The sequence below is a fragment of the Littorina saxatilis genome, linkage group LG13, assembly GCF_037325665.1.
Source record: "Littorina saxatilis isolate snail1 linkage group LG13, US_GU_Lsax_2.0, whole genome shotgun sequence".
NCBI lineage: Eukaryota > Metazoa > Mollusca > Gastropoda > Littorinimorpha > Littorinidae > Littorina > Littorina saxatilis.
The window spans coordinates 34,180,367-34,195,219 of NC_090257.1; the positions used below are offsets into that span (position 1 = coordinate 34,180,367).

The 14,853-nt window shown below is 43.6% G+C and overlaps 1 protein-coding gene across 1 annotated transcript in view; it reads left to right on the forward strand.

Moving 5' to 3' along the window:
- Nucleotides 1-14,654, forward strand: part of LOC138945587 (calmodulin-like) — a 35,307-nt gene extending 20,653 nt beyond the window's left edge. Inside the window, exons 4-6 of the mRNA XM_070317038.1 lie at nucleotides 6,333-6,479; nucleotides 10,739-10,981; nucleotides 13,132-14,654. Of these exons, the coding sequence (XP_070173139.1) occupies nucleotides 6,333-6,479; nucleotides 10,739-10,981; nucleotides 13,132-13,157 (416 nt within the window). The 3' untranslated portion in view covers nucleotides 13,158-14,654. The remainder of the gene's footprint in view (nucleotides 1-6,332; nucleotides 6,480-10,738; nucleotides 10,982-13,131) is intronic.
- The last annotated feature ends 199 nt before the right edge of the window (nucleotides 14,655-14,853 follow it).

Here is a 14,853-nt window from a genome sequence, read left to right on the forward strand (position 1 = left end):
ATGGAATGTCACAGGAAGCAAAAATGGTCGTAACATTCATTCATACCGTTTCCTTATTTTACAGCATTTCTTTGCAAAATAGGCTGAAATTAACAGGATTAAATGACAGATCCTGAGTGGAAACATTTGCCTCTGGTTATTTAATGTAATCTGCATGAAAAATATGTTCCTGAAATGGTGACAGCTTTTGGATGGGGCTGTGTTTATTAGGCAGGGATTTAGAAAGCATTTTGCCAGGAGCATTTTCACCCATCTGTAAAACTCTGTGGCCTATTAAGTGTGCATTCCCTGCCAGCAAGCCGTTTCAAGTCGCTCCAGAAGTCATGAAATCAGGTCCCTGGTAGGGTACAAATGTATCTCACAGCAGTCAATTTAGAAAAAAATATGGCCGACATGCGTGTCAGAAAGCTACAAAAGGAACAGGAAGTCACTTTCCAAGAGGCAAAGACTATGATGAAAGAATAGCAAAAGAGAACATGGCGTCAAAAATAAGAAACAACAATAGGAACGGTATCAATCCTATTTTTTTCTTATGTTTGAAAGGACAGATAGCAGTTCTTAAAGTTAATTGTGATTACAGAAGCTTCGAATTCCTTTCGTTGACTACCTCAGTAAAACTTATAGTGTGAATTCAGTTGAGAGTAAAATTCGATTAAACCGTCCTGCTATTGTTTAGAAACTACAGAAATTATTAAGAGAAAAAATAGCCAACCAGACAGTTAATACCATTCTAACACGTAAACAAACGACTGATGCTTTAATGTCGAGATACCGAACCGGCAGCTAGAGAAGCCGACAAAAAGAAGATAATTATGATCGGGAAAAAACTGCAATTTTGACATTGCCAAGGGATGCAAGATATCGGGGAAGTAAAAGCAGCTTAAGGATACACGGAGTAAAAAGGCGAAAAGTGTTTATTGTGAGTTGCAAGGAGACTATGCTTAAGCTGCAGAAAGATTGTTCACATAAATCAAGTCGACTTTGTTATAAATAATATGTAAAAATCATGACATAGAACCGCTATCTTACACCTCAAACATCTTTGAAGCCACAATTTTAGAAATGCTGTTAGACGCCTACCAAATATCTGACTTAAAAACACACTAAAGTTCACACTTTGTATTTCAGAACATCGTCAATTTAAGTCGGCGGCTTTGTACTTGTATTTGAAAGGACAAAATACCAAAGTTCCACCATTACTGCTGGAGCGGGAAAATGTAAGGTGTTCAAATGACTTTTAATACGGATGTAGTTATTTTCATAAAAAAATAACAATTTCTGTAAAAGTCACTGACCTTCCAATACATCGACTCAGAACTGCAGAGCTGGGAATTTCTTACCATATTAGAATATGCTTAAAGGGATACTCCCCGCCATGAAAAAGGTATTAAAGCAAAGGTTTAATTGAGCACGAAGTACTTTATCCATGTACTTGGTCTTTGTTTACGCTTAGATCTACTGTATCGCCCTCCTGAAAGCAACGAACGAGCTCCTGCTTGCTAGGTTCTATATAGATTTGAATTCCTGAATCCATCAAGTTTCGTCTTCTAGACATATGCCTCTTCTCACCATCCTTCAATGAAATATGTCTATGAACTGGGACGCTGACACAAAAGACTTTTTTTAAATAATTTTTAAATGGTTTCTGTTTGAATGGTCATTGTGCCTGTGAAGCTTATCTGATGAAAGAACTTTCGCCAGAAGCAATCTGTGTACGTGGCTTACATCAGGGCTGAGATGCACGAACCGAAAGTGGGTGCCACCCAACCGGGAGAGAACACACCGCGGGGTCTGATTCGTTGAAATCACAACAAATCTAAATTTCAACCAATCCAAAACCGCGGCTGTCTCCCACCCGGTTGGTAACTTTCCCGTGCATCCCGGCCCAGAGCTACAGAGCTGAGAATGGCTAAATATAACTACAAGCTGTGAAATGGTCGAGGTGCCTGCGGTCAGTTTGTTGTGGTACTTACCTGGGAGGCTGTGCGACAAAAGAAGACTCACAGCTTTCACTGCCCACGGAGATTAGGGCGGCTGCAGATGGTCTTTCTTTTTGTTCCGCTTTCAAAACGGATTCGCAGTTTCGCATTAATAGTTCCATCACGTTTTCCCTCCCGTGCTGCATTTTCTTTGCCCGTGTTGCTCTCCCTTTGTAACGCTTGGTTGTGTTTTATTTCCCGTGGCTGTTGTTGTCTCCCCTGGCATTTGTACAATTTATATTCAGAGATCGTTCTAGTCTTGTCTGAAACACGATCACGCCTGACCGCGGAGTGTGGCTGCTAGCGCGGCACGAGCCCGACCTCAAAAAGTATTAAAACAGAAGAACAAAATAGGTCTCGATCGCCTTCACGATCTTGTCCTCTTTGCGAATTGCCCTGAAAATAGAGAGTCTAATCTGCGAAACACTTTCGGATTATCCCCTTTTAATGGTTAATGGCATGTCGCTACGATATCGATCGTGTAAGCCGAAATCAGGTTTTTTACGTGATTCACGGCTGTTCCCAGCTGCTGTTTCAGTGTGAGTTAGAAATAGCCCAGCAGAGGGAATAGTTTGGCTACCAACAGCTGCAGCCAGCACACTGTTAAGCTCGCTTGCCTGTAATACCCAACTGCTTCCGCGCTATACTGGGAGATTGGCCTTCTCAGTGTATAGTACTAGCTGCTGTGTTATCTCTGCTGTGAGGAAAGGGAGGGTGCTAAAAATAGCCTGCAGCTACAGTAGCACAAATGAAGCCCTTTGAACAGCCGGGTACCTCAGGTGGTAGAGCACTGGACTTGTGATCGAAAGGTCGCTGATTCGAATCCGGGCCGGGACGGACACGGGTCAACTTTATGTGCAGACCCAGAGACGGTATCCATCTCCCACCCCCGTGTCACCACAATGGCACGTTAAAGATCTTGGTCATTCTATCATAAGTGCAGATGGCTGATACCACCTAAACACGCATACATCAAAAGCCGTGAGGGCGTAAAAACCACCAAGCGCCGCTGGGGTTTGAACCCCGAACCTTCAACATGGAAAGCCAAAGTTCTTACCACTAGACTTTTGGTATTGCGCCTGTCACCACACCCCCACACTACATAGACCTGAATGGACATTTCACCCCGGCCATGACAGCTTGTCGTTCTCTGACCAGTTTTCTATTGACTACCTCTCCACCTCTCGTTCTTCCGTCCTGCAGGATATTGTATAGGATGTACAGTAAGCCCCTGACACGGCTGACCAATAAGATTTTCGCCTCTTGGGTTATGCCAGCCTACAAGATGTTGTGCTGGCGTCTCGCCATGTGTATTGATATAGGGACTGATAATTAAATCATAGCAGTGGCACCGTTTCAGAATCGGTAGTCTTCTGTAAAATGGTATTTTGATGACAATCGCACCATGATCAAGAGATTCTCTGAGAGTTGCCCTCTAAGTTTGTCCAACTGTGTTACTCTGTTTGTTTGCCTGCGTGCTTGTCTAATTGCCTGCTTGCTTGGTTTATTTATCGTTTTGTTTGTTTTATGTGGGTGTTATTTTCTACTGTTGGTGTAGGTATTTAATACCAATGTTCTTCGTCAACGTCGCCATATACATCTAGTTTGCATGTTAATAAAGACATTTTAAATTAGTTTTTTGCTGTGAAAGTTTGTGTGTGCTACAAACTCGTCACATTTCATCCCTACCATAATTAGTTTGTAAATATTTACCAGATAAATCAACAGCCTGGCGGACTACTTCATTACAAATGCTGGAATTCCTGTTGTAATATCAACGTCTTTGGGAAAAAAACTGGGGCAGCTTGTGCTGAGTCCTCCAAGAAAACACACGGAAGGCGAGGCCGTTAATTTGACGCAGTGCATTATGGGTAGTTAGCATGCCACATTTTTCGGAGCAAGGAATTTCTTCCGAGTCCTGTCATCCGGAAATTAGCGCCAGTCTTCGCTGAACCCATAAATCATCGTTGGCAAGGATCCCTCCCCCGTGTTAACGATTCAATGACTGCTCCCTCTTCCAGTTTGCCTTGCCTCGCTTCAATGTCCACGTCTGTCACGAGGCAAGGGGGGCTACCGATTGTCGTCAGGAATTCGCCATCGCTGTGCCGGTTTTTTTGGGGATTGACGCCGATGGGAAGCGACGATTTGATACGTGCTTGTGTGAGGAGCTGCGGCAAAGTTCCATGAATAAAGATGGGAGGAAACAAATAGGAGAATTTCTGTGCTAATGCCTCCCCCACAGCACAGCTCTGTGAACCGGAAAATCGCTGAGTGCGCTGAATCATTTGGTGTCAAGCGGTCCAATTTTTACAAGTCGGTACTTACAGGGGTTTTGCGTTCAAGCTTCTCAGAGCTAAACGCATTGTCCAGGTCGTTTGGTGTTTTGCATACCCTAGCTGTCGTAACGGTGGTGACGGCCTTGACAAACCCCGCAATCAGGCAGACACGGCGGAATAAAGACATTTCATGTCTGACTTGGCAACAGCGTCACAATTCCCATAAACAAGCATTAAACCGATCAGGTGTATTTAGAAGGAGACATTTTGTGTCTGTTCGATTTGTATTGGTTGTTGTTGTTTGGGCTTGTTATGGGGCGTGGTTGTTTGATTGTTTTTGACATTTAGTCCAGATTTGACTTCATTTATTCCAGTAGACTGAGCATTGATTGGGAGGTGTGTGTGTGTGTGTGTGTGTGTGTGTGTGTGTGTGTGTGTGTGTGTGTGTGTGTGTGCGTGTGTGTGTGTGTGTGCGTGTGTGTGTGTGTGTGTTTAGGGAGTGTGTGTGTGTGTGTGTGCGCGTGTGTGTGTGTGTGTGTGTGTGCGCGCGTGTGTGTGTGTGTGTGTGTGCGTGTGTGTGTGTGTGTGTGTGTGCGTGTGTGTGTGTGTGTGTGTGTGCGTGTGTGTGTGTGTGTGTGTGTGAGCACAGCAAGTCTCAGAAGACTACTGATCAGAGGTTTATGAATTTTAAATGTAAATTCGTCCAGTTGATACCCCAACCCATTTTTTCGTCTTTTCGATAAATGTATTTGATGACGTATTATCCTTCCATTTAAAAAGTTACAGCCACACTATTGCAAACGCATCAACAAGATTCATTAACTTTTTTGAGGTCCGATCCATAGCATTGTATTTCTGCTCAACATGTGCAGCTTCAAAATAAATTGAAGAATTTGTTAATTAAAATTCTGTTGAAATTAAAACTTCAATGACAAGTGTTTTTTTAAATGATTATATTGGATACTCTATTATTTTTAGGAATCCGAAAATAATGTCATTAGGACGTGTTTGTTTTAAAAATGTGCTCAAAATGTCCTGGGCTCCGGGAGCCCCCTTCCCCCAACTCCCCTTACCCGGCAAATGTAACTTTTTTCTCAATAAGATACCCAAAATACTCGGACTTTCAAATGCTATATTTCAACCGCATCTGGGGGCCAAAGCCAAGGCCAGCCCCTGTACCACTGCCTCATTTTGGAAGTCACTCCCTCTCATATACTAGGTCCAGCCGTGGACAGAAGGACTAAATGTTTTTGAAATCGCTTTACGTGACTTGTTTTTAAGTTTTTGTGAATGTATCCTTCTCTAAAAGAATGTTTGAGTCAAAACTAATCATCAGGGAATTGCACTTTGTCTACAGAGAGCCTGCCAGGTCCAGCCCTGGACGGAATGTTTTTAAAATCGCTTTACGGGTCTTGTTTTTAAGTTTTTGTGAGTTTTTCCTTCTCTAAAAGAGTTTTTGAGTCAAAACTAATCATCAGGGAATTGCACTTTGTCTACAGAGAGCCTGCCTTTCTGCAAGAAGGGGAATATGAAGAACAGGATTTGGACGAGTGGGGTCCTGATTTGGCCTATTATGGTCCGCTGGACCCGAAAAGCAACAGCAAATAAAATAAATAAATTCCGGCACGGTGGCCTAGTGGTAAGGCGTCCGCCCTGTGATCGGGAGGTCGTGGGTTCGAACCCCGGCCGGGTCATACCTAAGACTTTAAAATTGGCAATCTAGTGGCTGCTGCGCCTGGCGTCTGGCATTATGGGGTTAGTGCTAGGACTGGTTGGTCCGGTGTCAGAATAATGTGACTGGGTGAGACATGAAGCCTGTGCTGCGACTTCTGTCTTGTGTGTGGCGCACGTTATATGTCAAAGCAGCACCGCCCTGATATGGCCCTTCGTGGTCGGCTGGGCGTTAAGCAAACAAAAAATAAAAAAATAAAATAAATAAATTTGGACGAGTTAAACATTGTGTGGGAGAGTGAATTTCAGAAGTTACTAACCCGTCAGTCTGGGGGCACTTTTTGAACTTCCTCATCCCTGACTATAACTTACTTTGAACAAAATCTGTGTGTGTGACCTATTGCAGAGATGAAGGGTCGCTTCAGTGACCGTATCGACCCCAACGACGACGGCAAGGCCACGTTCAAAGAGGTCAAGTCTTACCTGTCCAACTTCAACCCCGCCGTCTCTGACGCACAGGTCTCTGGCTTCATCACGAGGCGCGACCTCAACGGTATGTACTGGGTAGCTTTATGGTTAATACTACATTGAGTTGGTGGTGGTGGAGGTGGTGGTGGTGTTGTTGTTGTTGTTGTTTTTGCTGTTGTTGTGGTGGTGGTGGTGGTGGTGGTGACTGCCAGAAGACACACACATGTTGCTCACCCTCCTGTGGTTGTCGCTGTACGTGTCCTCGCCCTCAATGAGTCGTTGTTGTGGTTGTGGATGGTGGTTGCTGCTGCTGTCGAAGACACGACATTAAAACACCTGAACCATTGAAGTCTGGCGACACTACTACTACTCGTTGTTGTTGTTGATGATGTTGTTCGTGTTCTTTTTCTTGTTGTCGTCGTTGTGGTGATGGTGATGGTGGTGGTTTCTGCTGCTGTCGAAGACACATTGAAACACCAGATCCATAGAATGTTGGCGACACTTCAACTGCTCGTTGTTGTTGTTGTTGTTGGTGTTGTTGATGTTGTCGTCAGCGGCGTCGTCTTCTTCTTCTTCTTCTTCTTCTTCTTCTTCTTCTTCTTCTTCTTCTTGTCATCGTCGTCGCTTACTTTCTTGCCGCGATAACAGTATAAGTATCCAGCAGGCCACATCCATCAATCATGTTCTTGACGATCGGTCATTTGTCGCCACTTTAAAGTTGTTGCTGCCCTTTCTGATGTTGCTAAAGTGACTGGAACAAGTGTATTGGACAAAACAACTACTGTAAAACAACTTTGTGTGGCAACGATGCGACCACTGTACTCTGGCACAAGCCCGTAACCATCACTCTAACTCCCACACTACAATAGGCGTTTTCCGGAAATAACTCTGTCAGGCTTTTTAAGCGTTGTGTTTTAAGAGTTGCGCCCAGCATTTCTCGTACAAACAGGAAACACGTGGTCGACCAGTTTAAACCACGATCGCAGCGAATAACTGACTCCAATGTTTATGTTATGCAGTGTCCGCTCGATATGACCCAATTTCTTTCGAAAATATACACATAGGAGTTTACGATTTGTTGCAGCAATGCCGGATCGCTTGCCCCGAGTGATAGTCGACGTCACTTGACTTTTGCTTGCAGTCGAGGTCACGGCAGCTTGGGAAATTGACACGCGTGATTAGCGATCTCTGTAGGCCATCAAGTGAATCGTGGCTCCAATGTGAAGATTTTCGAAAGAAAAAGGCATCATACCGATTGGACACTGCATAACTTACACATCGGAGTAAGTTATTCGCTGCAATCGTAATTTTAACTGGTCGACCATGTGTTTCCAGTTCGTAGGCCTACGAGGTAAGGGGGGCGCAACTCTTCCACAATGCTTGCAAAGCCTGACAGAGTTATTTCCGAAAATCGTCTATTCTCTGTACTTTATTTTGGCCCCTTGAATTTGCTTTTGTGCAGCCTGATTGGTCTTTTATTTAATTAACTTTCCAGTGGTACGAACGTACGAAGCTAATTTTGGTCAGTACATAGAAGTGACGAATGTGTCTGCAATCTATTTGACGAATGTGTCTGGTATCTAAAAGACCAAAAGGGGAATTGTAGGAAAAGTAGTGGTAAAACTGGCGCCTGTCAGTTCGCCAGACTTTATTCTCTCATTTCGTTCCAACACCCAAAAAAAAGGAGTCCACGTTATTTGCAAGGTGCAATTAACTTTTGAGAATTGGAAAATTTCACTTGTGCTTCTTCCTAATTCAAAACACAACCCACTGTTATTGCTCTCTCCTTGAACTTTACAAAACATTCACCCACGATCTCTCTCTCTCTCTCTCTCTCTCTCTCTCTCTCTCTCTCTCTCTCTCTCTCTCTCTCTCTCTCTCTCTCTGACACTAACACTAACACACATACACGCACGAATGCACGCACGTACAAGCAAGCAAACACGTGTCACACATACACACACACACGCACACACACACATGCAATGTACACCATTGAATGCTATTAAAATGTTTCGATAGTTTGTTCGTGAATGAATCATTGGTGTTTGTGTGTCAGTGTGTGCGTGTTAGTGTGTTAGTGTGTGTGTGTGTGTGTGTGTGTGTGTGTGTGTGTGTGTGTGTGTGTGTGTGTGTGTGTGTAGGTGTGTGTGTGTGTGTGTATGTGTGTGTAAATGGATACCCTGAAAAATTTTTCCAGACCTACCATGTAGGCTAATGAAACACAACGAACGCATGCACGCACAGATTTAGCATAAGCATGTCTTTGGTTTCTTCTCGTCCATTTTTCAAAACACGGAAGTTTTTTGCTTCCTTCCCACCCAACACGGAAATGAACTACAAAAACATGTAAAGTATCGCTCAAATTGAAGCCACGACCCCCTCTCCATGCCCCCCTGCGCTACATGACCTGACCTGGCCAGAAGACCTGCACCGAACCTGCGAGTTCACACGATCAGCAGACCTAATATTATAAGGGACACAACCGTCGAACGCTGAAGAAGAAGAAGAAGAAGAAGAAGAAGAAGAAGAAGCCGTGACCGCAATTTTAGATATTTCCGAGTAATGGCATCTCTGTGACATGCCGACATGTGTGATAGACCTTAATGTAAATAGTTTCAAACACGGTGACCGACATGTGTGATAGACCTTAATGTAAATAGTTTCAAACACGGTGACGGCGATGTAACATGAAAAAGTAAACAAAATTGAATCAGTCATGTGACGGGCGCAGTGGCGTGGTGGTAAGACGTCGGCCTCCTAACCGGGAGGTCATGAGTTCGTATCTCGGTCGCTGCCACCTGGTGGGTTAAGAGTGGAGATTTTTCCGATCTCCCGGGTCAACTTATGTGCAGACCTGCTTGTGACTTTACCCCCTTCGTGTGTACACACAAGCACAAGACCAAGTGCGCATGTCGGAGTTCGGTGGGTTATGGAAACACGAAAATACCCAGCATGCCTACCAAACGAAAGCGGAGTGAAGCTGACTATGCTCTCAGAGTATAGTGTGGGGAACCCAAATGGGCAAATGAGCTCACATGTAACCAGACAATTGTGGAACACTGAAGAAGAAGAAGAATCAGTCCTGCAGAGCCTGGTCAACCAGGAGGTGAGGACGTTTAAAACCCACAACCACATTGTAAATTGAAGTCTTCAACTTTCGAACAAATGTTTCTGTTAGACCACACAAAAAAGTCTGTTTACGGTAACATAGGCCAAAAAAATAGGGTCGGTAGGTCGGGATTTTTTTTTCTCAAAAAAACCCATATTTTTAAGTTATTTTGCCAAAAAACAAAGACTTTTTTTTTCTTCCCCCAAATGCCCAAAAAAAGGTCTAGGGTCGCGCGAAAAAATAGGGTCGGTCGGGATACCGTAAACAGACTAATTTTTTTTGTTGGCCTTATCAGTTGTGAACACTGTGCGCCAGCCATACTATATCACTCCACTGGCAAATGTAGCACACATAGTATTCACGAAAAAGTGTTTACAGTGTGTCCTACTTTTGCAAGTAGAATGATATAGTGGAACCCCCCTTTTAAGACCCCCTAAAATAAGACTCCCTCCCTTTTTAGACTAGATTTTCTCACATTTGGTTAGGTCTTAAAAGGGAGATCCCACCGTACTGCACAAAATGTTCACAACTGGTGACAAAAAGTGTGGATCAAACGTGTAACACTTAAAGGCACAGTGCAGCTCACAGCCTTCGTTTTGCGTTTTTGTTGCAGCTGAGTGCATTTACAGTTAAAAAATCCTCCTATGGTAGTAAAACAAACCCAAAACTACCCAACGACGACATCTGTGAAGCTCGACAGTTTCTTGTTCACGCGAGTGCATAAATTAACCTAGTTATTACGTGGTGTTTGGTCGGAGTTCGATTCAACTGAGTGATTCCGGCTTCCATTTTGTTTTACACAAACTCATGATGACGTCTGACATAGTTTGCTATTGATGTGTCTTTGTGCATGATGTGGTGATCTACCTGATCTAAATTTAGATCCAAAATTAGGTCAAGACCAGCCGGGTCCGAGTACGAAATTAATTCGTAAAAAAATCGCAGTTCTTGACTCTTTGGGTGCAAGTCAATGAAACTTGGTAGTTCTTCTAACGGATAGCTGCCTGAGGTATGACTAAAAGCCCCAGGGGCTCCGTGCACCTGGATTTGACAAGTTCAGTACCTTTCAGCTTAGACTGTGCAGCATGATGACATGACAGCTTAGACTGTGCAGCATGATGACATGACAGCTCAGACTGTGCAGCATGATGACATGACAGCTTAGACTGTGCAGCATGATGACATGACAGCTCAGACTGTGCAGCATGATGACATGACAGATGTGTGTGCAGGCAACGGCAGGATCGAGTTCATCCCGGAGTACATCCTGGACATCGCCACGCCGGACATGACGCCAGAGGCCGCCGCCGAGTGGTTCTCCCTCGAGGACGGTGACGCTGATGGTTACGTCACGAGGCGGGAGCTGATGCGTATTGCGCAACATTTGGGCATGACGCCGCAGCAAGCTGACGCCAGCGTCTCCAGCTACTACATGTCTGTCGACACGGATGATGATGACAGGCTCAGCTTTGATGGTGAGTCGCGATCGCCTGCTTGCTTGTTTCAGTGCTTGCTTGGTCTGCATTATTTACTCGAGTTGCAATGTGCTTTTACATTTGACCAAAAAACACCAAAGAAGAAGAAGGACCACAGGCGAAATGAAAACCTTCTAACTTGGGTAATAGAAAAAAGTCCTCAGTGAAAAAAGTGGCTATGATTATTGCTTCCACTCTGAAACGAACTGTACATAACGTAGGAGGTAGTCTTGAGATAGAGGTCCATTTACCGATGTAATGAAAAGAAAATTTGAAGAAGCAAGGTCATCAAAAGGGAATTCCGTTGGATACTGGAAGAAAGTAAAAGGACAATTTTGTGCAATCAAGTACTGAACTAGGTCGACAATTTGTTCGGAGCCTTGGGGCTAAAAGATGTAGGTCAACTATAAAAGACCCATTTCTACCGCCATTGTTAAAGGTGAATCCCTGCGCCTTGAATAATATTATGTGCGCGATATAAATTGCATTAAAAAAAATTTTAACAAATTTAACAAATTTAAAAAATCCCTGCGCTTAGAACTGTACCCACGGAATACGCGCGATATAAGCCTCATATTGATTGATTGATTGATTGAGCTATCATTTTCACAACCTCAAATCTGTGGAGACTTCTACTCGGATAAGATTGTCTTGAAATAAAACAGATGCGAAAAATCCACAGCCTGGCAGCTTGCTGGGAAAAGTGGGGATTGTGGATTAATTCTTTGTTGAAATTATTAATGTCGTGTCAGATATGTCACTCTGTTCAAAAACATTCAACAACAAAATTCTGACCCGGCGCAGTAAGCACCGAGACTTCCAAGTGAATGGATGTTCTTATCTCACGTAAAAGCTTACACAGATGTATCGCAGCGTGTCAAAATCAATTAGGCTACATGCATGGGAAGCAGGGCCGGACCAAATGAGTCGTAAGGGGGGGGTTCCTCCTTTTTTGGGGGGGCAAATCAGCGAAGTGGCGAAGCCACTGCAGGCGCGCGAACTAGGGGGGTCCGGGGGCATGCTCCCCCGGAACATTTTTGAAAAACGGTTAAAATCTGTGCAATCTGGTGCATTCTGGGCCTTGTTTTGAGGGTTAAGAGCAGCATTGTTTTGGTGCTAAAACTAGTAACAAAAAACAAACACTCAAAGCAAGGTACATGCTTTTTCCAGGGGTGGGGTTCCGGAACCCCTGGAACCCCCCCCCCCCCCCCCCCTGGGTCCGGCCCTGGGAAGGACAACACTTTAAAGTAGTTAGAGTGTTCACGTGCAAGACTGTAGTCTTGACTTTGATTATTATGCATCGCTTGGCTACTGGCGTTCATTTGCATACACGTATACGTAGTGTTTGTCTCAAGTGGTCTTGTGGTCCTTGCTCCCAAGATGCTGTTAACATTTAGCACATGAAAGAGGCGTTTGGGTTTTGGGACTCTCCTTGGGATAAAAGGTAGATCTGTTGGATAAAACGGGGCTTCCGAAACCCAGGAGCCTCACCCCACCCCCCCCCCCCCCCCCCTTCAGCCCTCTGATCTCATGTGAACATGCATGATCGCTTACACGAGAAGGGTAGTATCCTTCAACAGGAAAATCTGCCCATCAAACTGTCTATATGGTTTGTCTCCTTTCTGTTCTTTATTTATTTGGTGTTTAACGTCGTTTTCAACCACGAAGGTTATATCGCGACGGGGAAAGGGGGGAGATGGGATAGAGCCACTTGTCAATTGTTTCTTGTTCACAAAAGCACTAATCAAAAATTTGCTCCAGGGGCTTGCAACCTAGTACAATGTATTACCTTACTGGGAGAATGCAAGTTTCCAGTACAAAGGACTTAACATTTCTTACATACTGCTTGACTAAAATCTTTACAAAAATTGACTATAATTATTCTATACAAGAAACACTTAACAAGGGTAAAAAGAGAAACAGAATCCGTTAGTCGCCTCTTACGACATGCTGGGGAGCATCGGGTAAATTCTTCCCCCTGACCCGCGGGGGGTCTTTCTGTTCCAGAGCACAAGGCCCTGTACGGGCAGTGATAAGGCAGCTTCCTCACAGGAACGATGACCCAAGTTTCTCTTTATTTAACATCTTTATTTATACAGAAAACTCTGCCCTTAAAACTTTCAATATGGTTTGTCTCCTTTCTGTTTCAGAGTACAAGGTCCTGTACGGGCAGTGAGAAGGCAGCTTCAGCACAGTAACGATGACCCAAGTTTCTTTTTATTTAACATCTTTATAATCGTCATGAAAGCAAGCACTGGTACAATAACAATCCATCGCCGCAGCAAAGAACAAAGCCTTTTTTTAAAGAAACAAAAGACCATGCATGAAGTGTGAAAATCTGGCAAGGAATCATCTGGAAGATGATCTTGGGTGAAGAGGAACAAGGTTACTTTTAAGTGCAAGGGCCGCTGTTCAAAAAGTGATCTCAAGTCCCCGTCATTTGTATTTTCTGATGCTATATATTTAGTCTAAACCTTACCCTGATACCATTCCAGAATTGTTTTGACTTCATCAGCACTGGGGTTGTTTTTCTGCGCGATGGAGAGTAGGGTGTCATAGGTGATGAAGAACAACATTGCGTAGATATTACTCAGAAAACAATTTGTAAGTTTTAATGACAAGATAAACAGAAAAAATTCTTCACGCAGTCGCCTCTTGAACTGAAGTAAGTACTGCTTCACCATTAATATACCACAAAAGACTAACAATAATAAAACACAAGACTCTGCACATTTTATCGACACTGTTGAAGAACAAGACATAGCACTAATGTATGTCAGGTATCACTGTGAAAATAACATACAAGACCTGTTATTCTTAAAAATATACAAGCATATAACGCATTTTCTTCTTCGTCGTTCGCTCAGACAGCAACTCCGGCGGCCCTGATGAAGGCTGCTGTACGCGTATAACGCATTTCATTCACCGACTCTTGAATGTTCGGAAATATCATTAACTCCGAAGATGGCACGAAACATTGTCAGTGCAATAATGTTCAACACAGGTCACAGAGGACACACTACAAAATTATTATTCTTGCCTTCGCTCTGAAAGGAAAATTTGTATACTAGACAGCCTGTATCACAAGTTTTGAACAGAAACCACACACAAAATATCAAGACAATCGCATTTAGCACAAATAACCGAGTGCTCCAAAACAAATAATCTTAAAGTGGACAGTCCATATCGAATTCAGAAAAGTATAATTATGGTCAGCGAAACTTAGATTGTTTATTGCAATATTGTAATCTTTCCTTAGCTCCGAGGGCCAGAAGAAGGTCTCTATCAAGCACAGAACATTATCAATAAAATTATGTTAACCACAAATCCTAGACCGCATACTACAATATTGTTAACTTTCCTTGGCGCTAGAAGAAATTATCTTAAAACTGAATAGTCTATATCGAACACGAAAAGTTGGTTGCTACGAATTTTGTCTTCACATTTCTATCTCCCCCTTACAACGCACTGGTCAGCTTGAATGTGTTCTTTGATAGTTAGAAACCTCGCCTGTCTCCCTTCTACCATTTCATTCTCGTTGCTGTCTTTAAGTCACATACACGTGTACTCGATCGAAGTGTGCTGTCCGCGTTGGTTTGACCCACTGACCGCTGTGATCAGAATGAAAGCACTGTCCAGCACTGGAGAGAAATAAATCACACTGGCAACTTGAGTCATTTAGTGGTGTGTGTGGGTGTGCGTGCGTGTGTGTGTATGCGTGCAAGTGTGTGTGCGTGCGTGTGCGTGTCAGAGTGTGTGTATGTGTGTAAAACGTTCTGTGTGTGTGTGTGTGTGTGTGTGTGTGTGTGTGTGTGTGTGTGTGTGTGTTGTGTGCTGCAAAACGTATGTTTTGTCTGTGTACCTTTCTGGGT